This window comes from Lissotriton vulgaris, chromosome 3_1 (assembly GCF_964263255.1).
Source record: "Lissotriton vulgaris chromosome 3_1, aLisVul1.2, whole genome shotgun sequence".
Classification (NCBI taxonomy): Eukaryota; Metazoa; Chordata; class Amphibia; order Caudata; family Salamandridae; genus Lissotriton; species Lissotriton vulgaris.
In genome coordinates, this window is record NC_141689.1 from 1,232,650,548 (window position 1) to 1,232,678,119 (window position 27,572).

At 47.6% G+C, this 27,572-nt stretch overlaps 1 protein-coding gene across 1 annotated transcript in view; it reads right to left on the reverse strand.

The window, feature by feature from the left end:
* Positions 1 to 27,572, reverse strand: part of SPMAP2L (sperm microtubule associated protein 2 like) — an 839,782-nt gene that overhangs the window by 107,379 nt on the left and 704,831 nt on the right. The window contains exon 11 of the mRNA XM_086963162.1: positions 21,435 to 21,610. Coding sequence (XP_086819288.1) covers positions 21,435 to 21,610 — 176 coding nt within the window. The remainder of the gene's footprint in view (positions 1 to 21,434; positions 21,611 to 27,572) is intronic.

Below are 27,572 nucleotides of genomic sequence, written 5' to 3' on the forward strand. Positions count from 1 at the left end.
TTCCTCCCTCTGTTTGTCTCCCTCTGTCTGTCTCCTTCCCTGTCTCCCTATGTCACCCTCTCTCTCCCTCTGTCTGTCACCCTCGCTCTCTCTGTCTCCCTCTGTCTGTCTCCGCCTGTCTGTCTCCGCCTGTCTGTCTCCCTCTGTCTCCCTCCCTCCCTCTGCCTGTCTCCCTCCCTCTGTCTGTCTCCATCTGTCTCCCTCCCTCTGTCTGTCTCCCACCCTCTCCCTTTGTCTGTCTCCCTTTCTCTGTCTCCCTTTCCCTTCCTCCCTTGCTCTCCCTCTGACTGCCTCCCTTTCCCTCCTTCCTTTCTTTTCCTCCCTTGCTCTCCCTCTGTCTGCCTCCCTTTCCCTCCCTCCCTCGCTCTCCCTCTGTCTGACTCCCTTTCCCTCCCTCCCTCGTTCTCCCTCCATCTGCCTCCCTTTCCCTCCCTCCTTTCCTTCCATCCCTCGCTCTTCCTCTGTCTGCCTCCCTTGCCCTCCCTCCTTTCCCTCCTCCCTTGCTCTCCCTCTGTCAGCCTCCCTTTTTCTCCCTCGCTCTCTGCCCCACTCCCTTTCCCTCCCTTCCTTGCTCTCACTCTGTATGCCTCCCTTTCCCTCCCTCCCTCTGTCTGCCTCCCTTTCCCTCCCTCCCTCGTTCTACCTCTGTCTGCCTCCCTTTCCCTCCCTCCTTTCCCTCCCTCCCTTGCTCTCCCTCCCTTATTTCCCTTGCTCTCACTCTCTGCCCTTTCCCTCCCTCTCCCTCTGTCTGCCTCCCTTTCCCTCTCTCCCTCACTCTCCCTCGCTCTCCCTCCCTTTCCCGCCCTCGCACTCTGTCTGCCTCCCTTTCCCTCCCTTCCTTGCTCTCCCTCTGTCTGCCTCCCTTTTCCTTCCTCCCTGGCTCTCCCTCTGTCTGCCTCCCTTTCCCTCCCTCCCTCGTTCTCCCTCTGTCTGCCTCCCTCTCCCTCCCCGCCCTTTACCTCCCTCCCTCGCTCTCCCTCTGTCTGCCTCCCTTTCCCTCTCTCCCTCACTCTGTCTCCCTCATTCTGTCTCCCTCCTCATTCTGTCTCCCTCCTCACTCTGTCGCCCTCCTCACTCTGTCGCCCTCCTCACTCTGTCGCCCTCCTCACTCTGTCGCCCTCCTCCCTCTGTCGCCCTCCTTCCTGCCTCCCTCTGTCTGGCACCCTCCTTTCTCGTTCCTCCCTCCCTCCTCCTGTCACCCTCCTCCCTTCCTCCCTCCCTCCTCCCTCTATCCATCACCTTCCTCTCTCCCTCCTCCCTCCCTCTGTCTGTACCCTCTGTCTCCCTCCCTCTCCCTTTCTCTGTCTCCCTCCCTCTCCCTTTCTCTGTCTACCTCCATCTCCCTTTCTTTATCTCCCTCCCTCTCCCTTTCTCTATCTCCCTCCCTCTCCCTCTATTTGTCTCCCTCCCTCTCCCTCTCTTTGTCTCCCTCTGTCTGTCTCCATCTGTCTCCCTCCCTCTGTCTGTCTCCCTCCCTCTCCCTTTGTCTGTCTCCCTTTCTCTGTCTCCCTCTCTCTGTCTCCCTTTCCCTTCCTCCCTTGCTCTCCCTCTGTCTGCCTCCCTTTCCCTCCCTCCCTCGCTCTCCCTCTGTCTGCCTCCCTTTCCCTCCCTCCTTTCCTTTCCTTCCCTCTCTCGCTCTTCCTCAGTCTGCCTCCCTTTCTCTCCCTCCTTTCCCTCCCTCCTTTTCCTCCCTCCCTTGCTCTCCCTTTCTGCCTCCGTTCCCCTCCCTCACTCGCTCTCCCTCCCTCTCCCTCTCTTTTCCTCCCTCGCTCTCTGCCCCACTCCCTTTCCCTCCCTTCCTCGCTCTCCCTCCCTCCTTTCCCTCGCTCTCGCTCCCTGCACTTTCCCTCCCTCCCTCGCTGTCCCTCTGTCTGCCTCCCTTTCCCTCTCTCCCTCACTCTGTCTCCCTCATTCTGTCTCCTTCCTCATTCTGTCTCCCTCCTCATTCTGTCTCCCTCCTCACTCTGTTTCCCTCCTCACTCTGTCTCCCTCATCACTCTGTCTCCCTCCTCACTCTGTCGCCCTCCTCACTCTTTCGCCCTCCTCACTCTGTCGCCCTCCTCACTCTGTCGCCCTCCTCACTCTGTCGCCCTCCTCACTATGTTGCCCTCCTCCCTCTGTCGCCCTCCCTCCTCCCTCCCTCTGTCTGTCAACCTCCTCTCTCCCTACTCCCTCCCTCTGTCTGTCACCCTCCTCCCTCCCTCCTCCCTCCCTCTGCCTGTCACCCTCCTCCCTTCCTCCCTCCCTCCTCCCTCTATCTGTCACTTTCCTCCCTCCCTCCTCCCTCTGTCTGTCACCCTGTCTCTCTCCCTCTCCCTTTCTCTGTCTCCCTCCCTCTCCCTCCCTCTCTCTGTCTACCTCTCTCTCCCTTTCTCTGTCTCCCTCCCTCTCCCTTTCTCTGTCTCCCTCCCTCTCCCTTTCTCTGCCTCCCTCCCTCTCCCTCTCTTTGTCTCACTTCCTCTCCCTTTCTCTGTCTTCCTCCCTCTCCATCTCTTTGTCTCCCTCTGTCTGTCTCCCTCTGTCTCCCTCTCTTTGTCTCCCTCTGTCTGTCTCCCTCTCCTTGTCTCCCTATCTTTGTCTCCCATCCTCTGTCTCCCTCCTCCTTCTGCCTCCTTCCTCCCTCTGTCTGTCGCCCTCTCTCTGTCTCCATCTGTCTGTCTCCCTCCCTCTGTTTGTCTCCCTCTGTCTGTCTCCTTCCCTGTCTCCCTCTGTCCCTCTGTCTCCCTCTGTCTCCCTCTCTTTGTCTCCCTCGCTCCCTCTGTCTGTCTTCCTCCCTCTGCCTGTCTCCATCTGTCTCCCTCCCTCTTTCTGTCGCCCTCTGTCTCCCTCCCTCTCCCTTTGTCTGTCTCCCTTTCTGTCTCCCTCGCTCTGTCTCCCTTTCCCTCCCTCCCTTGCTCTCCCTCTGTCTGCCACCCTTTACCTCCTTCCTTTCTTTTCCTCCCTCGCTCTCCCTCTATCTGCCTCCCTTTCCCTCCCTCATTTCCTTCACTCCCTCTCTCTTCCTCTGTCTGCCTCTCTTTCCCTCCCTCCCTCCCTTGCTCTCCCTCTGTCTGCCTCCCTTTACCTCCTTCCTTTTTTTCCCTCCCTCGCTCTCCCTCCGTCTGCCTCCCTTTCCATCCCTCCCTCGCTCTCCCTCTGTCTGCCTCCCTTTCCCTCCCTCATTTCCTTACCTCCCTCGCTCTTCCTCTGTCTGCCTCGCTTTCCCTCCGTCCTTTCCCTCCCTCCCTTGCTCTCCCTCTGTCTGCCTCCCTTTCCCTCCCTCGCTCTCTTTCCCCACTTCCTTTCCCTCCCTTCCTTGCTCTCCCTCTGCCTGCCTCCCTTTCCCTCCCTCCCTCGCTCTCCCTCTGTCTGCCTCCCTTTCCCTCCCTCTAATGTTTTCCCTCTGTCTGCCTCCCTTTCCCTCCCTCCCTCACTCTCCCTCCCTCCTTTCCCTCCCTCTCCCTCCTCACCCTTTCCCTCCCTCGCTCTCCCTCTCCCTCCCTCTCCCTCTGTCTGCCTCCCTTTCCCTCCCTCCCTCCCTCTCCCTCTGTCTGCCTCCCTTTCCCTCCCTCCCTCGCTCTCCCTCTCTCTGCCTCCCTTTTCCTTCCTCCCTTGTGCTCCCTCTGTCTGCCTCCCTTGCTCTCCCTCCCTTTCCTTCCAGCCATCGCTTTCCCTCCCTCTCCCTCCTTCCCTCGCTCTCCCTTTTCCTCCCTCCCTTGCTCTCCCTCTGTCTGCCACCCTTTACCTCCTTCCTTTCTTTTCCTCCCTCGCTCTCCCTCTATCTGCCTCCCTTTCCCTCCCTCATTTCCTTCACTCCCTCGCTCTTCCTCTGTCTGCCTCTCTTTCCCTCCCTCCTTTCCCTCCCTCCCTTGCTCTCCCTCTGTCTGCCTCCCTCTACCTCCTTCCTTTTTTTTCCTCCCTCGCTCTCCCTCCGTCTGCCTCCCTTTCCATCCCTCCCTCGCTCTCCCTCTGTCTGCCTCCCTTTCCCTCCCTCATTTCCTTACCTCCCTCGCTCTCCCTCTGTCTGCCTCCCTTTCCCTCCCTCGCTCTCTTTCCCCACTTCCTTTCCCTCCCTTCCTTGCTCTCCCTCTGTCTGCCTCCCTTTCCCTCCCTCCCTCGCTCTCCCTCTGTCTGCCTCCCTTTCCCTCCCTCTAATGTTTTCCCTCTGTCTGCCTCCCTTTCCCTCCCTCCCTCACTCTCCCTCCCTCCTTTCCCTCCCTCTCCCTCCTCACCCTTTCCCTCCCTCGCTCTCCCTCTCCCTCCCTCTCCCTCTGTCTGCCTCTCTTTCCCTCCCTCCCTCCCTCTCCCTCTGTCTGCCTCCCTTTCCCTCTGTCTGCCTCCCTTTCCCTCCCTCCCTCCCTCTCCCTTTCTCTGTCTCCCTCTCTCTTCCTTTCTCTGTCTCCCTACATCTCCCTTTCTCTGTCTCCCTCCCTCTCCCTTTGTCTGTCTCCCTCCCTCTCCCTTTGTCTGTCTCCCTCTCCCTCTCTTTGTCTCCCTATGTCTACTCACTCTGTCTCCCTCTCTGTGTCTCCCTCTGTCTGTCTCCCTCTCTTTGTCTCCCTCTCTTTGTCTCCCATCCTCTGTCTCCCTCCTCCCTCTGCCTCCCTCCTCCCTCTGTCTGTCGCCCTCTCTCTGTCTCCATCTGTCTGTCTCCCTCCCATCCTCTGTTTGTCTCCCTCTGTCTGTCTCCCTCCCTGTCTCCCTCTGTCAACCTCTCTCTCCCTCTATCTGTCTCCCTCCTTCTGTCTGTGTCTGTCTCCTCCCTCTGTCTCCCTCCCTCCATCTGTCTGTCTCCCTCCCTCTGTCTGTCTCCGTCTGTCTCCCTCCCTCTGTCTGTCTCCCTCCCCCTTTGTCTGTCTCCCTTTCTGTTTCCCTCTCTCTGTCTCCAACTCCCTACCTCCCTTGCTCTCCCTGTCTGCCTCCCTTTCCCTCCTTCCTTCCCTTCCCTCCCTCGCTCTCCCTCCGTCTACCTGTCTTTTTCTCCTTCCGTCGCTCTCCCTCTGTCTGCCTCCTTTTTGCTCCCTCCCTCGTTCTCCCTCTGTCTGCCTCCCTTTCCCTCCCTCCTTTCCCTCCCTCCCTCTCGCTCCCTCCCTTTCCCTCCCCTGCCATATCCCTCCCTCCCTCACTCTCCCTATGTCTGCCTCCCTTTCCCTCCCTCATTTCCTTCACTCCCTCGCTCTTCCTCTGTCTGCCTCTCTTTCCCTCCCTCCTTTCCCTCCCTCCCTTGCTCTCCCTCTGTCTGCCTCCCTTTACCTCCTTCCTTTTTTTTCCTCCCTCGCTCTCCCTCCGTCTGCCTCCCTTTCCATCCCTCCCTCGCTCTCCCTCTGTCTGCCTCCCTTTCCCTCCCTCATTTCCTTACCTCCCTCGCTCTTCCTCTGTCTGCCTCGCTTTCCCTCTGTCCTTTCCCTCCCTCCCTTGCTCTCCCTCTGTCTGCCTCCCTTTCCCTCCCTCGCTCTCCCTCCCTTTCCCTCCCTCGCTCTCTTTCCCCACTTCCTTTCCCTCCCTTCCTTGCTCTCCCTCTGTCTGCCTCCCTTTCCCTCCCTCCCTCGCTCTCCCTCTGTCTGCCTCCCTTTCCCTCCCTCTAATGTTCTCCCTCTGTCTGCCTCCCTTTCCCTCCCTCCCTCACTCTCCCTCCCTCCTTTCCCTCCCTCTCCCTCCTCACCCTTTCCCTCCCTCGCTCTCCCTCTCCCTCCCTCTCCCTCTGTCTGCCTCCCTTTCCCTCCCTCCCTCCCTCTCCCTCTGTCTGCCTCCCTTTCCCACCCTCCCTCCCTCTCCCTTTCTCTGTCTCCCTCTCTCTTCCTTTCTCTGTCTCCCTACCTCTCCCTTTCTCTGTCTCCCTCCCTCTCCCTTTGTCTGTCTCCCTCCCTCTCCCTTTGTCTGTCTCCCTCTCCCTCTCTTTGTCTCCCTATGTCTACTCACTCTGTCTCCCTCTCTGTGTCTCCCTCTGTCTGTCTCCCTCTCTTTGTCTCCCTCTCTTTGTCTCCCATCCTCTGTCTCCTCCTCCCTCTGCCTCCCTCCTCCCTCTGTCTGTCGCCCTCTCTCTGTCTCCATCTGTCTGTCTCCCTCCCATCCTCTGTTTGTCTCCCTCTGTCTGTCTCCCTCCCTGTCTCCCTCTGTCAACCTCTCTCTCCCTCTATCTTTCTCCCTCCTTCTGTCTGTGTCTGTCTCCTCCCTCTGTCTCCCTCCCTCCATCTGTCTGTCTCCCTCCCTCTGTCTGTCTCCGTCTGTCTCCCTCCCTCTGTCTGTCTCCCTCCCCCTTTGTCTGTCTCCCTTTCTGTTTCCCTCTCTCTGTCTCCAACTCCCTACCTCCCTTGCTCTCCCTGTCTGCCTCCCTTTCGCTCCTTCCTTCCCTTCCCTCCCTCGCTCTCCCTCCGTCTACCTGTCTTTTTCTCCTTCCGTCGCTCTCCCTCTGTCTGCCTCCTTTTCGCTCCCTCCCTCGTTCTCCCTCTGTCTGCCTCCCTTTCCCTCCCTCCTTTCCCTCCCTCCCTCTCGCTCCCTCCCTTTCCCTCCCCTGCCATATCCCTCCCTCCCTCACTCTCCCTCTGTCTGCCTCCCTTTCCCTCCCTCCCTCACTCTTCCTCTCTTTCCCTCCCTCGCTCTCCCTCCCCCTCCCTTTCCCTCCCTCCCTGTCTCCCTCCCTCCACCTCCCTCCCTCTCCCTCTGTCTGCCTCCCTTTCCCTCCCTCCCTCGCTCTCCCTCTGTCTACCTCACTTTCCCTCCCTCCCCCGCTCTCCCTCTGTCTGCCTCCCTTTCCCTCCCTCCCTCCCTCGCTCTCCCTCTCTCTGCCTCCCTTTTCCTCCCTCCCTCGTGCTCCCTCTGTCTGCCTCCCTTGCTCTCCCTCCCTTTCCTTCCAGCCATCGCTTTCCCTCCCTCTCCCTCCCTTTCCCTCCCTCCCTCGCTCTCCCTATGTCTGCCTCCCTTTCCCTCCTTTTCTCGCTCTCTCTCCCTCTCCCTCCTCCCTCTGTCTGCCTCCCTTTCCCTCCCTCCCTCGCTCTCCCTCTCTCTGCCTCCCTTTTCCTTCCTCCCTTGTGCTCCCTCTGTCTGCCTCCCTTGCTCTCCCTCCCTTTCCTTCCAGCCATCGCTTTCCCTCCCTCTCCCTCCCTCTCTCGCTCTCCCTTTTCCTCCCTCCCTCGCGCTCCCTCTGTCTGCCTCCCTTGCTCTCCCTCCCTTTCCTTCCAGCCATCGCTTTCCCTCCCTCCCTCCCTTTCCCTCTCTCCCTCGCTCTCCCTATGTCTGCCTCCCTTTCCCTCCCTTTCTCGCTCTCTCTCCCTCTCCCTCCTCCCTCTGTCTGCCTCCCTTTCCCTCCCTCCTTCGCTCTCCCTCTCTCTGCCTCCCTTTCCCTCCCTAGCTCTCCCTCCCTCTCCCTCCCTCCCTTGCTCTCCCTCCCTCTCCCTCCCTCCCTTGCTCTCCCTCTGTCTGTGTCTGCATCCCTTTCCCTCCCTTCCTCGCTCTCCCTCTGTCTGTCTCCCTTTCTGTCCCGCCCTCGCTCTCACTCACTCACCCTTGCATTCCCTCCCTTTCCCTCGCTGTGCCCCCCTTCCACTCCCTCCCTTCCACTCCCTCCCTCGCTCTCCCTCTGTCTCCCTCCCTTTCCCTTCCTCCCTATGTCTCCCTCCCTCTACCTACCACTGTCACCCTCTTCATCTCACCCTGCCTTTGTGTGCCTGGGCTGAGACAGCTTCCGGGCACACACACTCACACAGCCGCACCGAGCACTTCACAGGTCTTTAACCCCTTCACTGCGGCGGCTATTCTGCCGCAGTGCTAAGGGGGCGGGGCGGCCTCGCGGCGGGCGCATGCTGGTGACGGAACCGAACCGTCACCAGCCGCGGTTGCGCTGTGCTCATGACGGAGCGGTTCTGTCACGACCCCACCCGCTCAATGGAACGCTCCACACAGGCGCGGTATCAGCGCCGCGCAGGCGTGCCAAGCGGGCAGTGACGGAACCGCTCCGTCATCAGGGGAGGGGTTAAAAGACGATTTGTATGTTAACCCCTCCCATTCTCATGACGAGCTCAGCTCGTCATGAGCCACAGTGGGCGTGTGCTCATGACAAGCTGAGCTCGTCATAATGGCTGCACCGCTTGCACGTGGGGCTAATTCCCCCGCTGTGTTGAGCGTTCTAAAGAAACGGGTGTGGCTGTGACAAGCTCAGCTCGTCATGAGCACACCGCCACCGTGCTGCGTGACGAGCTGAGCTTGTCACGAGCACTGGGGCGCTGTGCGCGGCTTCCTGCCCCCCAGCACAGCGGGGGAATTAGCCCTGCAGGGAAGGGGTTAATGAGGCTTTTGTATTTCACCTCTTAGCGCCCCTGCAGCTCCACTCTGACTATCACTGGAATGCCCAGGTCTCCACAGAGCAGCAGAGTCTCGGCGCGCAGTGTTTGCAGACACTCTGTCATTTTTTTTTTAAAACACGGGTAAATTGTCTGCAAGGTCCGCGGGCCGCCAGGAAAGGCTTGCCGGGCCGCTGGCGGCCCGCGGGACGTACTATGAGTACCCGTGCTCTAGAGAATACCTCTTCCAATAAGCTATCTTCCTGTCTGATAAAGTTGGAACAGAAATTGGCGAGCCGGAAGAGTGCGGTCAGCTCAAATAGGGAAACAGCTCCATGCTACCCTTGATGAATGTGTGACTACAGGAACATGCTACCCACTCCCCCGTGCAGTGTGTTACGATTCCAAAATAGGAAAGCAAGCTCCTACGACCAGTGAAAGATGAGTAAATACTCATCTAGCATGTTAGCACTTCATGCTTTCTCAAATCGAGTGATGGTGCATCTGGGAGCGTGTTTAATTAACGCCCTGATGAAAGGCCTAAGTGTAGAGGCTGAAACATTTTGACGAGTGATTAGGGTCATATGACCATAATATTTTTATCCCGTATTGATATTTTTAGCCATACCTAAACAACCACCAATAGAGGGGAACCAAGGTCGGTTTGGGATATTTTTAACATAGTTTTAGGTACCCCGGTCACAGAAATATTCAAAGTGCCCCTCAGAATATGGTCGAGCCCATCCTGGTTTCTAGGGACTAGGCTGAGACTTGATGATGATGAAGAGTGGGTGAGGGTCTAACCTGAGAAAAAGGAAAATATTATTTTCAGTGACATCGGACAGAGTAGTCAGTTGAGAAAGGAAAGTGTAGTATGCGAGCAGTAAAACCCCATTTGCTGTCAGTTCTAATTATAGCAGTCAGAGTGTATCTCTTTGACTAGTGATTCAAGGTCCCCCCCCCTCCCTCATTACGAGCATGGCTCCAGTGTGGTCCCTGCTCCAGAATTATTGGCACAGAAATTGGTGGCCAACATGAGGATCACAGGTTAAAATACTGTAGTCAAATTAACTTTTTATTCAAAGAAGGAAACTACCATGTAGTTTGGTAATACCAACATTTTATTTATATTGCTACTTAACTGAAATGCTGTGATTAAAAAGTACTGCATTTAATCCTCTAAAACTATGGACTAAAAAAGGACACACCTATTGCATTTGTAACTATGATCGTTTAGATTTGGTGAATAGGGGAAAATGATTATATTTGATTAAGAAGCGGAGTGGGCCCCATCCACACAAGGAGCTGATAAACTATGTTGTGTGGTCTGACGTCTGTAATCGAGTGCCTGGCAACACGCACTGCATTAAGCAAGGTTCTGTGATAATCCTTTATGCACATCAGTGTATCACTAGAAGCAGTATTCCTGTCTCGATAGAACAGGAAACACTCCTATCTTGCCCAAAAAATACACATATTTAATTCCCTTTTCACTCAACACACTATGCCCATTTCTAAAACCAAACCTCCACCCACAATCCCAACTGGGCATGTCCTCCCTCTAGATACCTTCCCTCATACCAAGCTACTCATAAAAGCTCGGACCTTCTACATGCTGTTGCTTTGGAATGCATGACCCCAGCATTGGCACCTCAGTCTTGCCATATTTTCTGTTTCTTACAACTACTGGCGTGACTATGCATTTATATAGGGCACTATCACCGGAGTATCTTGGCACTAGGCTAAACCAAATTAACTGCAACTAGGGAGGTAGAAATACAAACTAAGAAAGGAAAAGCCATAAGATCTCAATCTTTTAATTTAAAAGGATGTGGTTGTGATGGAAGAGCGAGGGGTAGATAGTTCCAAATATTGGCAGCTGCCACATAAAAAGCGTTATCACCCCCACCTCACTGTCTTGACTCTCGAATTTGAATCAGATTTTGATGCCTGGAACGTAAGTTACCCGCTGGAGTATGCCATTCGAATTTAGCAGCCGAAACATTCATTGTAACCTAGATATAGGGCTCTATGTACTAGGACTAGGGTGACCAACTGGGATCGGTGCAAATTCAGGATGGTGAGTGTAAACATTCAGGACAAAGGGTCAAAAATAAGGACTGAATTTCAGGACAAAAGGTCAAAATTCAGGACAAAAATTTGGGACAAAACATACGTTTTACAGACATATCAGAGGAGGTTGCACAATAGTATACAAGTAAGTAAATAGACAACCAAAATAAGTACAAGTCAAAATAAATTTATATTAGGTTGAGACAATCATGCACTTCACACTTTTTCAGTATGCACACAGCTTTTAGCAACTGAGCTGGTATTTTTGTGGTATTTCATATGATTGGGTTGTCCAGTCTGATATTTTGTTTTCAGTTCATGGTCCTGAGGAGGCATGTTTGGTGAGAGAAGTGGTCGGGAGGGGGGACTTTTTTGACTAGCATCTCATATCTGAATGCCATTGCGAGATGTAAGGCAGCATGCATAGAATGAAGCTAATTGGACCCTGTAGTGCTGGACTAGAGTGCAGTCCTCCGAGTGGCCAACTTTGTGTCAGATCGCTTCAGGTATTCCATGTCTGTTGACCAGGTGATGCCTAATTTAGGGCTTGGTACACTACTGAGTGATGGATAAGACCCATAGCAGACAGGCCTTGTATATCAGTAAGAGCATTAAGCAGGAAAAATGAGTTATTAACCAGCCTGTGTTAGCTATAATTTGATGCCTCCTACTAAGTGTTATCATACTATTGTGGGCCAAAAGGTTAGATAGTTGACATTGTTATATTATACCCTAGTTAGCCACATATCAACCCTAATTATTTTGCCTGTATACGGGAAATATATACTGATTGGGCTGTTTCATTTCTGTGAGCTGTAAACTGAAGAGTCTCACTAATGCACAGAAGTGTGCTACAGACTAGAAACTGTATTTATTGTTGAGGCATTATTGTAGGTCAGAAGGAGGCACTGTCTTCTACAATCAGAACATTTTCCATTGAAATTAGAGCAAAAAGCCAACATGCAGTTTTACTGATAAAACTATACAGCGCACCAACATTAATGTGTGGAATGTAGTTTTAGCAAATATGTATCATTTGAACATAACCAAGTAAAGTGTCTTGACTGTTTTGACCCAATTAAATCTGTTTCCAGCACACTTCTGAATTACAAACAAGAGGTTAATTTGTGGTTTTCTAACTGCTGATATGTTTTGAAACTTTTGTGCAGTTCATGTACAGTTATTTACAAATTGATGTGTGTCACAAAACAACACCAAGACTATCAACTAGTCCACTTTACTATTCTTTCTTTGACTGCAAAGTTAGAGAACAGTCAGGTAGGCTTTACATGAGTGGTGCATGAGCGTTCCTATGCATCTCGATGTAAATCCATTTTACAGAGACTAGTAAATAATGGTTTGTGCCAAAATAGTGTGCCTATCTGAGGTAGGTGTAACGAGGAAAAATATCTTTCTTCCTCCTCAATACTTCTCCTTTGCATGTAAGCTGTATTATGTAGCACACATACAAAGAGGAAATAACTGCAAAGGATAGGTTTTCCATTCTGCACAAAAAACTTACTTGACCACAATGCTTTGCCACTAGGCAGCCACAAGTGCCCTCTTTGAGAATACGGTTCTGTTGTGTTCTTTCCATTTCAGACATCACAGTGCAGAACGTCACTTGCTGTACTGTGTTGCATGAAATGTTAGTAAAATATACCCATTATAAATGTGGCACAGGTTTTCAGACATAAATTTTGTCTTGGGCATTGTACGATGCTCCGCTGCCTTTTTGGCTAGGCTCAAACTACATACATCACACAATGGAATAAAAATTCCTAGGCAGTTACTACAGTTCAATTACATTAATCTATTATTAGCATGACATGGGGGGATAACCCAGACTCAGTGCAAAAGATCAACAATTATTTAAAACATGTAGAATTCTTTCTTCATTTAGATTTATCTAAAAATGGAGGCACAATAAAAACGAAGAAAAACCAAGGAAATTTCAAACAAGTGTATTATACATCAGGTACAATGTATTCACCATAAGTAACGATTGGTGGGCACTTGATCCAGAATAATGTTAATTGAACATAAACATATAAATATAATACATCAACATACATATAATGGATAGAGACAATTATAAAGTAAGACTGATATAACGTGGCTGAGTGATGAAAGTTCTCAACGAGCGTTTCGGAACTGGACGTGCCTTCATCAGGAGGGCCACAATAGTATATCAATAAAGTGATCTCTCTATGCTCCATTTCACGTCTCTTTAACTTTGGACTATTTGCCCCGGCATAGCGGACTCCCATTGGCTGTCCAATGGACATGCGGATCCGTAACCGACGCCCCATGTTTTTGTGATCTTGAACACCGAGATTGAGCGAGTTGTGTACCGCTTCCAGCATCCACTTGTATTCGGAACAAAACCAGTCAGGTACCATCTTGGCTTATGTATCTTTAAATTCTTACAGGTTCACTTTAGAGAGTGTGACTTCCTGCACTAAACTCCTACACAACCCCCGAAAATACATAAACATCTTTCAGACCCCCAATATCGCCCGATTGTGTCCACGCTAGGCTCTATCACGGAACCACTTTCTAGATATACTGACCAATGGCTAAACCCATACATTTTCAAGATTCCTTCATACATCAAGGACACCAGAGCTATGATCACTATGGTAGAAGATCTTCCATTTAATCAGAACCTTGACACACTAGTGACTCTAGAGTCATTGTATAGGAACATCCCACAGCAGGAAGCCCTATCTGCAGTGTCCTGGTTTATCGACAACTACCAAATTCCATGTCCTAAAATATTTGTTTTGGAATGCTTAAAGATTGTCCATACAGAAAATATGTTCGAGTTTGGCAGCCACCTATTTAAACAAACCAGAGGAGCAAGCATGGGTGCTACAGTAGCACCCTTGGTGGCCAATATATGCATGGCCCTATTTGAGCAGAAATTCATCCACAATGAAATTGTTCCCTTCTATGAATCAGTGAAACACTGGTCCTGCTATATTGACGACATTTTCTTCATATGGTCAGACACCGCTGACAACCTTGAAGAATCTTTATTATGGCTACATGCAATTGATGTGAATCTTACATTCACTAGCCATACTAGTAAACATCAGGTCGAATTCCTAGACATCCTGAAAAGGCGGAATGACAATCACTTAGAGATGAACTTATTCATTAAACCTAAGAGTAAAAACACTCTACTTCACTTTGAAAGTTACCACCCAAGAACCCAGAACAGAGTATCCCATTCGGACAGTTTCTTAGATTAACACGTAACTGTACAAATCTTGCTGACAATGATATACAAGCAGCCACCATGAAACATACATTTCTGGAGAGAGGGTACCCCAACAGACTGGTGCGAGAGGCATTCAAACGAGCCAGATTTTATGATAGGGATTCAATACTTTGATCCAAGACCCCTAACAATAAAAAAGATGAACTAGTATGTGTCACTAAACACTCAATCATGAACAACCAGGTAAGACAGATAATTAATGCAAACTGGCACATACTGAACAGTGACCAACATGCTCATAATAAACAAGAAAAATCTCTCTTCGCACACAGGCAAAACAAAAATATCAAAGACCTCACAGTGCACTCTCGTTTTGATATCAAAGCACCTTTTGTCCAAAAAACCATTGATGGGAATGCCCCCATTTTAGGCACCCACAAATGTCTACATTCCCAATGTAAGGCATGTGTGAGTGCCATTGAAGGACAGTCCTACATTCACAATGAGTATCTGATTCAATCTAAAATCATGTGCAAATGCAAAACGAGTAATGTAATCTATCTCATAATTTGCCCCTGTAACCTTGGTTATGTAGGTGAAACCTCTAGAGCTGTGGCCACCAGACTTACGGAACATGGGTAAGCCATTCGAAAATGCCAAACTGAATGCACCCATGGTCAGACATTATATTGAGTTCAAACATTCCCCCAACGACATCAAATGGTGCAAGTTAAGAAAATTCAGAATGCAGTGAAAATATAAGGAAAAAATGTGAGGTATTCTGGATTTTCAGTTTGAATACTTATAAACAAGGATTGAATATGGACTTATCCTTGGAAAATGCCATCTTATTTAATACCTGAAGATAGCATGATGGGAATATTCTTGTACCCACATCAATTTGTCTAGGTAGGTATTCCATCAGATAATTTTGCTATGACCTCTGCCTTGCTAAAGCAAAGATGCTAGCTACTGATTGCTAGCCATATTCCTTATACAAATAGAGGTAACTTCCAGCCTAAGCCCGCAAATTACCAGCATCTCTTGAGCATACACTTTATGCCCATCCTATATTCTGGGTACTTGGTTACTGACCACCAGCATCTGAGTGTTGCATAACAACTCAGTTCTCTCTCTTAACATCATGCATTTTTCATTGTGATTAAAACTGTTCAGCTACTATTACCCTCTACGATCGGCTTCACTAAGCATTACAACAATTGAACCACTAGCTTGACATATTTGTCTTTATATTTAATCGGCAGGGCCCCCTTGCGTGCAGTCTTACTTATAGTTTACATGCATGGTTAGAGAAACATAGTCTGCCTTCCCTGTCTATAGACACATAGCCGTAGACCCTCACGTGATCTATGGGGAGGGCACTTAAACGCCACATCAACATGAACGCCGATACCCATTTACAGCGTCTATCTTCAGCGAGCCCAACAAGCAACCACAGTTAAGCTAGCTTCGCAACGCAAGGCCATTCCATCTAATGGCTCAGTCTAAGCTAACCAGTTTGCAGCAACACAGTGCTATCATACCCGGTGCATAGTCAAAATATCGATTCCCTAATATCGACCTACAGTAATATCGAGTTGTAAATATCGAAGGTGAAGAATATTGAGGTCAAGAATATCGTTAGACAGAATATCGACTCTAAGGTAAGTAATATCGATTTTTTTATATCGATGTAAGTAATATCGAAGTTAGTAATATCGATATCAATTATATCGATGTCACTAATTTCGATGTTACTAATATCGATATTTGTTTGTTGTTATGTATTTTATTATGTATTTTATATGTATGTGTTATATGTTTTTGTTAAGTATTTTATTTGTTGTAAATTATATGTGTACTATTTATTATACATTAAAAAATTTATTTTTAATTTAATTTTATGTTTTAGTACTGGAGCGGGTTGTGGGGTTATAGGAGAATAGGGTGGGAAGTAATTTAATTATATTAAATTAATTATACATTTTTAGTAATTGTAAATTAAGTTTAAATAATTTTTGCGTTTAAGTTCTGTAGGGGGTTGTGGGTTTATAGGGGAATTGGGTGGGAAGTAATTTAATTGTAATTAAGTAATTATTTATTTTTGATTGGTATTTATGATTATTTTATTTCTAATTAATTATTAATTGGTAATTAATTATTTTAATTGGTAATTAATTTTATCAATTGGTAATTAAGGTTTGTAATTGGTAAATACATTTTTTCATTGGCAATTACTTTTTTTAATAGGTAATTAAGGTTTGTAATTGGTAATTACAATTTTTAATTGGCAATTATTTTTTTAATTGGTAATTAATTTTTTGAAATTGGTCAGTAATATTTTATATTGTTAATTACGTTTCAATAATTGGAAATTAATTTTATTAATTAGTAAATAACTTTTTATAAAAAATACTTTTTATTCAGAAATAAATTTACTGTTTACCATTCTTTAATTGTTAATCATTATTTAATTATTAATAAGTTTTTTGTTTTGAAAAATATTTTAGTGTTCAATATTATTTGGTTATTTATATTTATTAATTAATATTTATTGGTATTTATTGTTAATTTATTGTTAATTAATTATTAAATTGTAATTATGTTTTTAGTCATTATCAGTGGGGATTTACAAATGATATCGTTTTTTGTAAATTAAAATGTTAATTATTTTATTACAACAATTATTTATAAGTATGTTATATTTAACTTCTACACTATCCAATGCTTTCCCTACTGTTGCACTCTCTGGAGTGGGAATAGTAATTTTTACCCCTACGCTATCCAACGCGTTCCCTACTGTTGCACTCCCTGGAGTGGGAATAGTAATTTTTTCCCCTACGCTATCCAAGGTTTTCCCTACTGTTGCACTCTCTGGAGTGGCAATAGTAATTTTTACCGCTACTCTAACCAACGCTTTCCTTACTGTTGCATTCTCTGGAGTGGGAATATTAATTTTTACCCCTACGCTATCCAACGCTTCCCTAATGTTGCACTCTCTGGAGTTGAAATAGTAATTTTTACCCCATCGCTATCCAACGCTTTCCCTGCTGTTGCACTGTTTGGAGTTGGAATAGTAATTTTTACCCCTACGCTATCCAACTTTTTCCCTACTGTTGCCCTCTCTGGAGTTGGAATAGTAATTTTTACCATTACGCTTTCTCTACTGTTGCACTCTCTGGAGTGGGAATAGTAATTTTTATCCCTACGCTATCCAACATTTTCCCTACTGTTGCACTCTCTGGAGTTGGAATAGTAATTTTTACCCCTACGCTCTCCAACGCTTTTCCTACTGTTGCACTCTCTGGAGTTGGAATGGTAATTTTTACCCCTCCGCTATCCAACGCTTTCCCTACTGTTGCCTTTTTGGAGTTGGAATAGTAATTTTTACCCCTACGCTATCCAACGTTTTATATAATTAATTTTAAAAATATTAAAAGTATATTTAATTTTTTTAATTTATTAAACATAATTCTTTACTTGTTATTTGTTTTTGTTTTCCGTTTGTAAATGTATTTGTAATTTATAATATTTTTCATTAATTTCTAAAGTATTAAAATAATTATTACATCTTATTGTTAAGTACATATATATTATATATTTTCTGTATATGTTTAATTAGTGTATTATTATATATGTATTATTTATTAATTTTAAACATTATTAGATATTTTTAACTATGTTGATTTTATTTATCAGTGTTATTTACTTTATTTTAACATCGATATTTTTAACATCTATATTTTATTTTCGATATTTTTGTACTTACCATGTTGTAGATAGGACGTCGATATTCTTGCCTTTGATATTTTTGCATCGATATTCTTGTAGGTCGATATTTTGTAGGTCGATATTTTGTCAGTGATCCATCATACCCAGCAGCCTCCTAATACGCGACTTTCTAATTCACATTTATTACTCCTTTATCTTTTCAGAAGGAGTGTGTTTTCAAACCTGCCTTTATTTTTGATGTATAGCGTGTTCACAAATATACATTATCTGGAGAATGATCTGCGTTCACACGAGATTACTCACAGCCCACTATTAGGTAAGCATGCATTTCAGAGCGCTTTCACTCTGTTCTCCCCATTTCATTATAGGTTTGCATAAACCTATTTAACTTAGCCCATGTGCTACAGAGACATCAACTAAACATTGATATACATTTTTTTCTACCTGTATGGTGCATATCCCATATAGCGCCGGCGCCGGTAATCCAGGCCGGTTACTTCAGCCCTTCAGCACACACAGTGCCCACCCACAAGATTAAAGTCCTTAACATTGCAGACACTAAGGTAATAAAACATCTAAAGTAACTTTTGTGATCTCTCTATGCTCCATTTCACCTCTCTTTAACTTTGGAAGATTTGCCCCGCCATAGCGGACTCCCATTGGCTGTCCAAGGGTCATACAGATCCGTAACCGACACCCCATGTTTTTGTGATCTTGAACACCGAGATTGAGCAAGTTGTGTACCGCTCCCAGCATCCACTCGTATTCGGAACAAAACCAATCAGGTACCATCTTGGCTTGTGAATCTTTAAATTCTTACAGGTTCACTTTAGAGAGTGTGATTTCCTGCACTAACCTCCTACACAACCCCCGTGATATCGCCCATAATTTATTCACACTTGATGGCCATCCAGCACCATGCATGTGAGCACGCATCTGTCGTAGCCGGATAGGCTACTCATGTTGAATTCTCTCACATATACAAAAGGTATTCTTCCTTTTCAGGTTTAATTTCATCTTGATATAGCAAGCTGAAAAGCCATACCATATCTCATTAGTTGAAAATTATTGTGTGCAGTGAGTTAACAAACATGCACCAACGTGAATTCCTACTTTAGAAGACTAGGAAGTGGAATCAATCCTGCAACAGAAACATGTATATTGCTATCACTTGCAAAGCGACATCAGGCCCTTTTTGCAATCAAGATTTGTACTAATGTAACAATCAACATTAAATGGTATTTTTTTGTTTGTAAGTTTAAATCTTATTTTTAAACATACAGTGGAAACGCTGTTCCAGTCCCGTGACATTAAGAAGCACTTCACTGTGAAGTATATGGTCAACTTGAGAAATGCGTTTACCATACCCGTATAATATTGAAGGATAAGTCCCCACGGGCTGAGCACAGTGAACAGTCCGGCGGCCCCCAAATGTCAGGGCCATTGTCCCGGAGGTCTGACCTTCAATTAACTTCTGACTCACCTTGGGATTCATTTAGTCTTAAAACTCTGCTGCTATGTCACATGTTTTAACAAAAGAAATACGATATATATATATATACGGCTGTTTCTGCCTTTACGGATCCTCTTTCCAAAACGAGCTGCTGGGCTGAAACGGCCGACACCGCGGAGGCGGACCATGCAATTGACCCGGAAGGAGTAATCGAGTCAGCAGCTCCACGCACGGGAAGAAAGAATCGGCAAGCACTCGCAGCGAGAACGCAGTTTTCCAAAATAGAACCTCATAGGAGTCGGAGGACCCCGGGGGACTACGAGGCATCGTGCGGTAAGCTGGTGAGGGCGCTCTGACACACACACGTATGAAATGTTCTAGTGTGCGGGAGGAAAGATATAGACACCATCGAGAGAAGCCCCTGTTTCCGTGAATAGACCGCAGTCAGGAGTAGTGTATTGTGTATTCTCTCCTACATAAAAATGTCGACATCAGCGGAGGCTTTGAAAAACCGGGAGGCATTGGCTGATGTAATGTTTGTGAACCTTCCGGTGGTGAGAACCGATAAGGAAATCACGGAGAGCAATAATCCGAACACCGACCCGAAAGGCAAATTGAAAAAATTGGAGAAACTGTTGAAAACTGAAACCACTAAATGGTGGGAGAAACGCTCGCTCGAAAAATATCTGGAAGTGGGTAGAGTCCCGAGGGGTTTGAGGGTTCTCATAGCGCCATCTTTTGAGAACCCCAACCCCCTCATGTTGAAGGAATGGGCTACTAACAATCTGGAAGCGTCCAGGAACATGATTTGCATACTAATTAAATATGCGGAAATTGACAGGAATTATATTTTGAAACAAATTGAGATATTAAACAGTGAATTGGACTTGCACAAGGATAAAGATTACATCAAAAAATACAGAGAGGATATAGACACCCGACTGGCCAAACACCAAGAAACCATTAGCCTGCGCAAAGCTGAATTGCACTTGGTGCTCGGTATGTGCAAGTGACATAGGTGGGGACGCAAGTGACAATTGTGGACAGCGTGGACGGCGCGGGAAGTGAAAGTGCGTACAATATATACAGTGGGAACAGATAAACAATGTCTAGGCAGCCGGGTAGGGAGGCGTCGGGGGCGGGGATAGCGATTCTGATTCAATCAGCAGTAACTCGATCTACCGACGAGTTACTGCTAATTGAATCGGAATCCCTATCCCCGCCCCGACGCCGCCCTACCCGGCTGCCTAGACGTGCTAACATGATGTGACACTGACATCTGGGACACCCACTTCTGACAGCACCTACAAAATCACACAACCCCGTCCTGAAGATGATCCCGAGTCACGAGGATCGAAACGTCGTCGACAACACAGCGCAATACATGGCGCAGCTCCTACAGTTGCTTATTTGAAGTGCAAACCATAACAATCGTACTCTTTGAATCACCCTTGAGTCACATTGTTTATCTGTTCCCACTGTATATATTGTACGCACTTTCACTTCTCGGGCCGTCCACGCTGTCCACAATTGTCATTTGCGTCGCCAACTATGTCACTTGCACATACTGAGCACCAAGTGCAATTCGGGTTGTTGTTTTTTGATTCATTTCCTACAGTGCTGCTACAACTGTATTCCCCAATTTGTTTTTGTAATATATGATGCAAATGCACATACACCGTAAAATGACTTCAGTCTCCTTATTTCTGCACTAGTAATGCTTTTGGCATACATGCTTAATTGCCTCTACAATAATACCTGTTGGGATATTGTTTGTTTATTCTACCATGTGACAGGCAGCAGCAATGAGGGCTTCATTTAAAAGAACAATAAGTCATGTCTGCTGGTACCTACAACATATCTTTCTCATTTGTGAGGGAAACTTGCACTGCTACTGCTTGCAGTGTGCACCTCGTGACGTATGCCTTGCATATTTTCGCACATTTTGCATTATGCTTGGTATGTGAAATTCCCAAAATCACCCCACTCAGAAATTTTGCATAATTTCAAGTCTGTGTGGGTTAAAATCCTATTGCAGTAGCATCATAACCACGAAAATGATCCGAGCGCAAGTAGCTGTTGTTCACGACACTTGTGTTTATGCTCTGTTCTTTTGGTACAAAAAATATTGAATGTGAGGACACGTTTAGCACAAAAATATAGAACTAAAAGCCAGATTTGCATTTTACAAATGTTAGTGTCGTTTTACCAACATTTCACATGATTATGCAAAAGAAAAACTACACACATTTCGCAAGCCCCTCTATCATCACGTACATTTTAATGTCCTCTGCTAATATGAGGTGGACTTTGCACTGACAATTTACAAGGTCAATTGCTCAGTCTGACTTTCTGCAGTCGAAAAAAGGAAAATGCAAAACAATTTCTCCCTTGGAAAAGGCAAGAAGAACAAGGACATTACACTGAAATAGATAATACGTTTTCCTGGAACCAAGATTGAAAATATGATTGAATGCATTGCTTACCTGGATAAGTGAGGAATATCATTCTGGCACCCTTTCTTATTTTAGTAAGTAGAGACCATCGTTATTGGAAAGCTAGTAAAAGAGGGATTCTGAGCACGGTGCCCAGTTGCCATTTGTGTGCTCCTCGTTCAGCTTAACTAGTGAAGTCAACACCTTAACACACAACTATAAAAACAGAGTTGTTTCTGCCTCTTTCTTGTGAAACATACCTTTTGACTGGTTGCGCTAGCTCCACAGTCCTCGGTGTTGCTATCGCTCGTGCAGTTCTCCTTGACACGTGCCAGATACTGCTTCGACCTGGCTGGCATTCTGTTGAAAAATGTTTTGGTTTCGCCAACTCTTCCATTCTTGGGGTTGCCACCGCACACCTGGCCATCTTTGAAATCTGTGTAAGTGAGAAAGAGGAGAGTAGTTGGTGGGATTCCTTAAAACACCATAATGTGTATGGAAAGTGAATTAGTCAATAGAAATCAAGAGGGTGGGTTGCCAATGTGAAATAGACGAGAAGTGACAAATAGCAGGGTCCATTCGTAACCCACAGCAGATAGCATAATACAAAGCACACCTGGCACAAAATGTTGTATAAACAAGTGAAAACTATTTTTAAAAATACACTTCTTGCACAAAGACAAATCCATAATTACCTCCCGCCTAAAGAGCATGCCCAATATGAGTCTCCATTCTAGAGCAGTATGGATTACATTTTTGATTCATCCGTGCATAGATCATACAAATCAAAGAGAAGGTGAGAAAACAGGAGAATTTATTGTGGTTTATAATCATCAATTTATTTTCAAGACATTTGACATAAATCTATAAAAACAATGGTCTATTTCAAATCAATTTTTCAATTTATAGCTAGATTGAGTTAAATAAGCCGCTAATGCAAACAAAGCAACTTATACTTTTCAAAAAGAAAACTAAAATATATATTCGAAAATAGCTTGATTCACTGAGTTCATTTGGTAAAACAAAATTTCAAATATATATAGCAGTATATAATAATTATGATACAACATAGGCTTAATGCAAGAAACTTTTTTTGCTTTGAAATAAGAAACTGACTAAAACTCTTGAAACAGAAAAAATGACTTGAGGTTTAGCACCTGCCTTCCATATCTGCAGCGCTATCTAATTGTGCTTGATTCCTAAAAAACAACATAGGAGATCATAAATACTAAAAGAAAAATAGATGCTCCTCGTTTTCTTTGGCGAGATTGCACACCGGGAAAAAGTTTGACTTGAGTTTCTTCTAAACAGAACACTAATGGGTATAAATAGCATGCAGAAGAATGGCAAACCTACATTTTATATACAAAATGTATGGTAAATGGTAGTTAATATAGTCCCAAAAATTCTCACATATTACATGTTATGTTTAATCTGCAAAGCACATATCACCAGTTAGGGTATTCTGGTGCTTAGTAGGTGTGTGTGCCTATACCTGCCCATAGTAGATTGGTTAAATGAAAACCCAGACCTTCAACTTCTTGTGGAATTCAAGAACAGAGGAGGAGCTCTGATGTGGAGTGGAAGGTTGGTCCACATTTTAGAGGAGGTGTAAGCTTCAGTGGGGGCTGGTGACATTTGAAAGTGGTGAGGCGTAACATAATTGTAGTACTGCACTGTAGCAAGCGAGCATAGCGATTGAGTCGAACAATCTAGAGAGGGTTCGGGGGGGGCCCTCGAGAAATTTTTGAAAAAAGAGTGGACAAATGGTGCATTTTCAAGCAAATGGTGCATTTTTTCAAGACTTGTCCAGAATAACAGGAGACTGCGGCCAGACTCACCTGGACCCATGGATCCGTATGTCAGAGAGATGCAAAGATGCCAAGACCGAACTAACCCATATTCCGCAAAATCGCCAATGTACTATTTGTAGGGAGATGCTTGGTGGTCCAAATGGAGTGGTACAGAACCTGATTACTAGGGACTCCAGTGGCAAACCCCACACCTTGTCACAGCAGCTAGAACTCCATGCCTATGACCCAATGGCATCGCAAGAACTGACATCACAGGGCATATGTCATCAAAGAGGTCTTACAAACCAACGGGTTTGAAGCTAGAAAAATCGTAGATGAGATATCCCCTAAGCAAACAGCACAGTTCTGTAGGTCCAACTATCCTCTGGGTCATACAGATCCACAAATTCCACAGCCAGTTTTCCCACTTCCCTGTTTCCCTTACAATCAGTCTCCTCCCTGTGAAACATCAGAAACATTCCAGACTTCTGCCCAGGGAAGGTGGGGATGTGTAGGTCAGGTTGGGGTAGCGAGAGGTAGGTGAATGGGGAATAATAGCACAAGGCAAACAATGCTCACCCAGTGAAAAGGGTGAATGACTCTCGCGCCAGCTCTATTTCAACCGTGAGACAGCAGGAATGGTGAATAACAACAGTAAAGCAATGCTCATGAAATAGGGAAGAAATACAAATGGGTAATAACTGTACCAGCGGGAGCTCAGATCTTGATCTCCTCTGCAAGGGAGAAGCTTAAGCTGGTGAGTGAGCAGATATGGAGATGCCAGTAGCAGGCGACATGCGTCAACAGCAGGTGAGTTGAGAGGTGTGAAGTGATCAATGTCTTCAGTCACCAAAGGAATAGGTGAAAACTCTTCCCAAATGGTCAACATTTTTGCAGTATTATTCCAAAACACAGCAATGATTGAATGCCTAGTTTGTACAGCGCAATCACCCACTCGGACTGATCATCCTGGCGCTGAAGACAAGTCATTTGCCGCAGAAAGGTACAACAAGAGGGGAGTAGAGCGTGACAAGAATAAGGGATACATGTATACACTTCAATTTTAAATAAGTTATTTATTGTAGTGTCTGGGCTTCCGTTTTACGGACATGCCACAGCTTGTTTGCCGCTGCGTGAGTGACATGCTTACCTCCACCATAGAATGTTCATAGAGCAGAACCCAATCTGAAACCAGCCTACACGACGTGCAGTCACTGCCACCACCACACCAGTCCCCACTTTATGGGGTTAAATGTAAGTTTGTATGTATTTAAAAAAAGAAAGAAAAAATACGGAAAGGCAGGCATCTGTCAGTGCAGCAGCTGTAGCTGCCAGTTCAATGGTCAAAGACGGTTACCTACACAAGAGCAGGGCTCAGGGAAACACCTTTGTGCGCACACACACTCACTGCCTCTTCTGGGCACACACAACACCAGCAGGCAACAACTACACAGCGTGGAGGCAGCAACCGTGAGGCAGGCCCTGTCATCAGCACCGCCATTCCAACCAGGCTCCTGCGACGGCCACTTCCCACAGCCACTGCCACACAGATAGGTCCTTTGTCAAAGGTGGGCTTCAGGAACATGAGAGAACTCCGGGGACTGGGTGACAAAGAGGAGGCCAGTACTCCATGCTGCCTCACTTTTTAACGGAAACAAACTACTCCAGCACGCCATACTGCAAACCTTCAGAGCAGTCGCAGCCAGCATGACGGGTGGTTGGGGGAGGGGGATCGAGGGTGGAGATGGGGTCGTCGTGGGAAGGAGGCGGGAGGGGTTTAAATAATTAAAATAAAATAAAAGTCCCTGTCCCGCGCTGCCTCAGCTCCTGCCCGGGTCTCGACTCGCTCTTTTTTTGCTGCTCTCAACAGGAAGCAGTCACCCACAGGCAGCCTACCTCCCCTCCGAAAATCAGGTAGGGGGGGAAGGGTTATCACACATGGTAAATACCATTACACCAGAGTGAGGTATTTACCATGGATGGTAAATACCTCGTATTTCAAATTGCTAAAATAAAAAGGGGGCATGCCATGCAACATCTGTTTCTAACACACCGAATTACTCATGTTTTAGCCTTTTTCTATGGCTTTCCCAACAATAAATTTAGGTAAGGTTCACCTGCCAGGATTTTTCAGGGGAAAAAGGGAAGGTGTGATTCTATGTCAGGACCGGAGGCTTCGGATTATGCTTTTCTCTCTTCGCTGTTTATTAACATAACATCGCACAGCAGCCAGAAAAGCATCAAAACGTGAAAATATTTTAGTGTTCCCAACACAGGAATATCAGAAAAACATCGTAATAACATTGTTTAATAACTACAAATCCCATGAGATCAACACTAGGCAGTCCTTTTTTAGTGTCCATAAATCCCAATATAAGGCGTCCATCCAACAAACTCCTCCTCTTTCTTCGCTGCTTCGCAGCCAGTTAAGTGCTATTCTCCCTCTCTTGCACATTTTGTGTTTGTTGAGGTTTTGTGTTTTTTCTCATATTCTGTTTGCATTGACTGTTGCTTTGGGGGGTCTGTGGGGTTTTTTCCCTTCCAGAGCCCCTTCCATCGCGGGGACGCCTTCGCCCCTTACGCGATGTCCCCGTGTATTCCGCGGTGTTGAGTTCGCCGCTAGAGGGCGCCGTTGCGTCTCGCCTGCCCGCGCGCAGCTTCCGTCTCGCTGATTGGAGCCGCGCTGGGGAGTCGACATCGCAGGTGCCCTGCTGCCGCCTAACCCTGACGCCCTCTTGGGTTGTACTGTCCTGTGGTTGAACGCCCCGGTGGGGTCTGTACTGGTGGTTGTGACCACGTTGACGCCTGCGGGCGATTTTCAGCCCTTTTTTTCCTACATCAGCTTCCGCTGGGGTGTTACCCGCTTGAGCGCGCTGGGAGGCGGTGCGACCCGGTCTCTGGAGAGAGGGTCGGCGCGCTGTGAAGGCTGGTGCTGCCTTATTGATTGCCTGGTTCCACCGGCCTACAACCCTTGCTAACCTTCGGTTGGCCCACACGTGGCTGTCTGTGTACGCCATCGGAACCCTCAGTTTCCAATTTCTTCTCTACTGCGTGGTGGACGCCATGGCTGAGGGGTACTACGTCGAGGAGGAGGAGTCACACCAGTACCTCCAAGACGACGAGTTCTATGCGGCTGTGGACCAGTCGATTAACCGGTGCGTGCAGGAAATCGTTGGGCCTATGGAGGACAGACTTTCAGCCCGCATTGTCGAAGAATGTGCCAAGTTGGCACCGGCCCTAGGGGGGTCACCCGCCAACGATCCTAGCCGGCCTCCGGCGGCCAAGAAGCCACGTGGGGACGCGGGTCCCAGTGGTACACAAGGCGTGGACAAGGACGCCTTCGAGCGCCTATGCGACGCTTTCCTGGCTAAGGCGTCCGGGTCGGCCTCCGAGGCGCCTCCGCCTCAGACCCCTTCAACGCCGGCGGATGTTGTCCCGACCTCCCCGGGGGGTGTTTCCCCCGCGGATACGGACGACGACGAGGACTCCGTGCGGTCATGGCGACCGGCGTCCAATTCGACGGAGTTGCCCGAAGACACTTCAGGCATGCTGGACCCGGACGAAATCATGCACCCGCGGTCGGCCGCTTGGGCGCCTGGTGACAAGGTGGCGCAATTCGTGGCGGGCCGCCTCCGCAAGCCCTTGGAGAAGGAGGCGCGCAGCTGTTTGAGGGGCGAATGTCCCCGCCCGACTTTGGATGGGAAGGTGGCCATGACGCCGGAGCTCGATGGGAAAATGGCCACCTTCATGGCGAAGTTCGTGAAGGACCCCCGGAAGGGGATCGACCGTTCCTGGCGCTCCTGTCAGGACAAGCTCTTGGACACCATTGGCCCCCTCACCAAGATCCTCGATATGGCCGAGGAAGCCAAGGTGTCGGGCAGCGCCATTTGCCCGGAAGTACTGTCCAACTGGGCGCAGCGGGCTGTTATCTTCCTGGGGAATGCCAACTGTGCCCTTTCGACCGAACGGCGTTGGTCGCTGCTGATAAAAATGGATCCCAAGTTGGGCGATTTGGCTTCGTCGGAAGCTGGCGCTGTTGCCCAAGGAGGGCTCTTTGGCGAGCCGTTCATAAAAGAACTGGGGAAGTTTGTTTCCACCTTCACCTCCCTGGACAAGGCCCAGTCAACCATCAAGCGGGTCTTCCACCAGCGTTTTTCCCGGGGGGCTGGTCGTGGTAGGGGCCTCACGACCGGCCGTGGTGGTCAGCAACAGCCCGGAAAAGGGCATGGCTCCGGCAGAGGAGGCTACAACTCCTCCGCGAATTACAACAACTTTTGCCCCACCAGAGGTCAGCGTTTCAGAGGACGCGGAAACTTCCGGAACGACTCCGGCGGCAACAATTCACACGGTGAGTGTTATCCCTGCGGATCAGGTTGTTATTGGGGGGAGGTTGGCATGTTTCCCCCAGGCATGGGAGGCTATTACAGCGGACGCATGGGTCCTTCAGACCGTGCGGGGGTTCCGCATAGAGTTTTACGACCAGCCGTGCCAGTTACTGCCTCCTCGGCCCATAACGTTTTCTCAATCGGACGCGCTCTTGATCGACGAAGAAGTCTCGGCGCTGCTGCGCAAGGGGGCTATTTGTCGAACAACGCGGCACCCCCG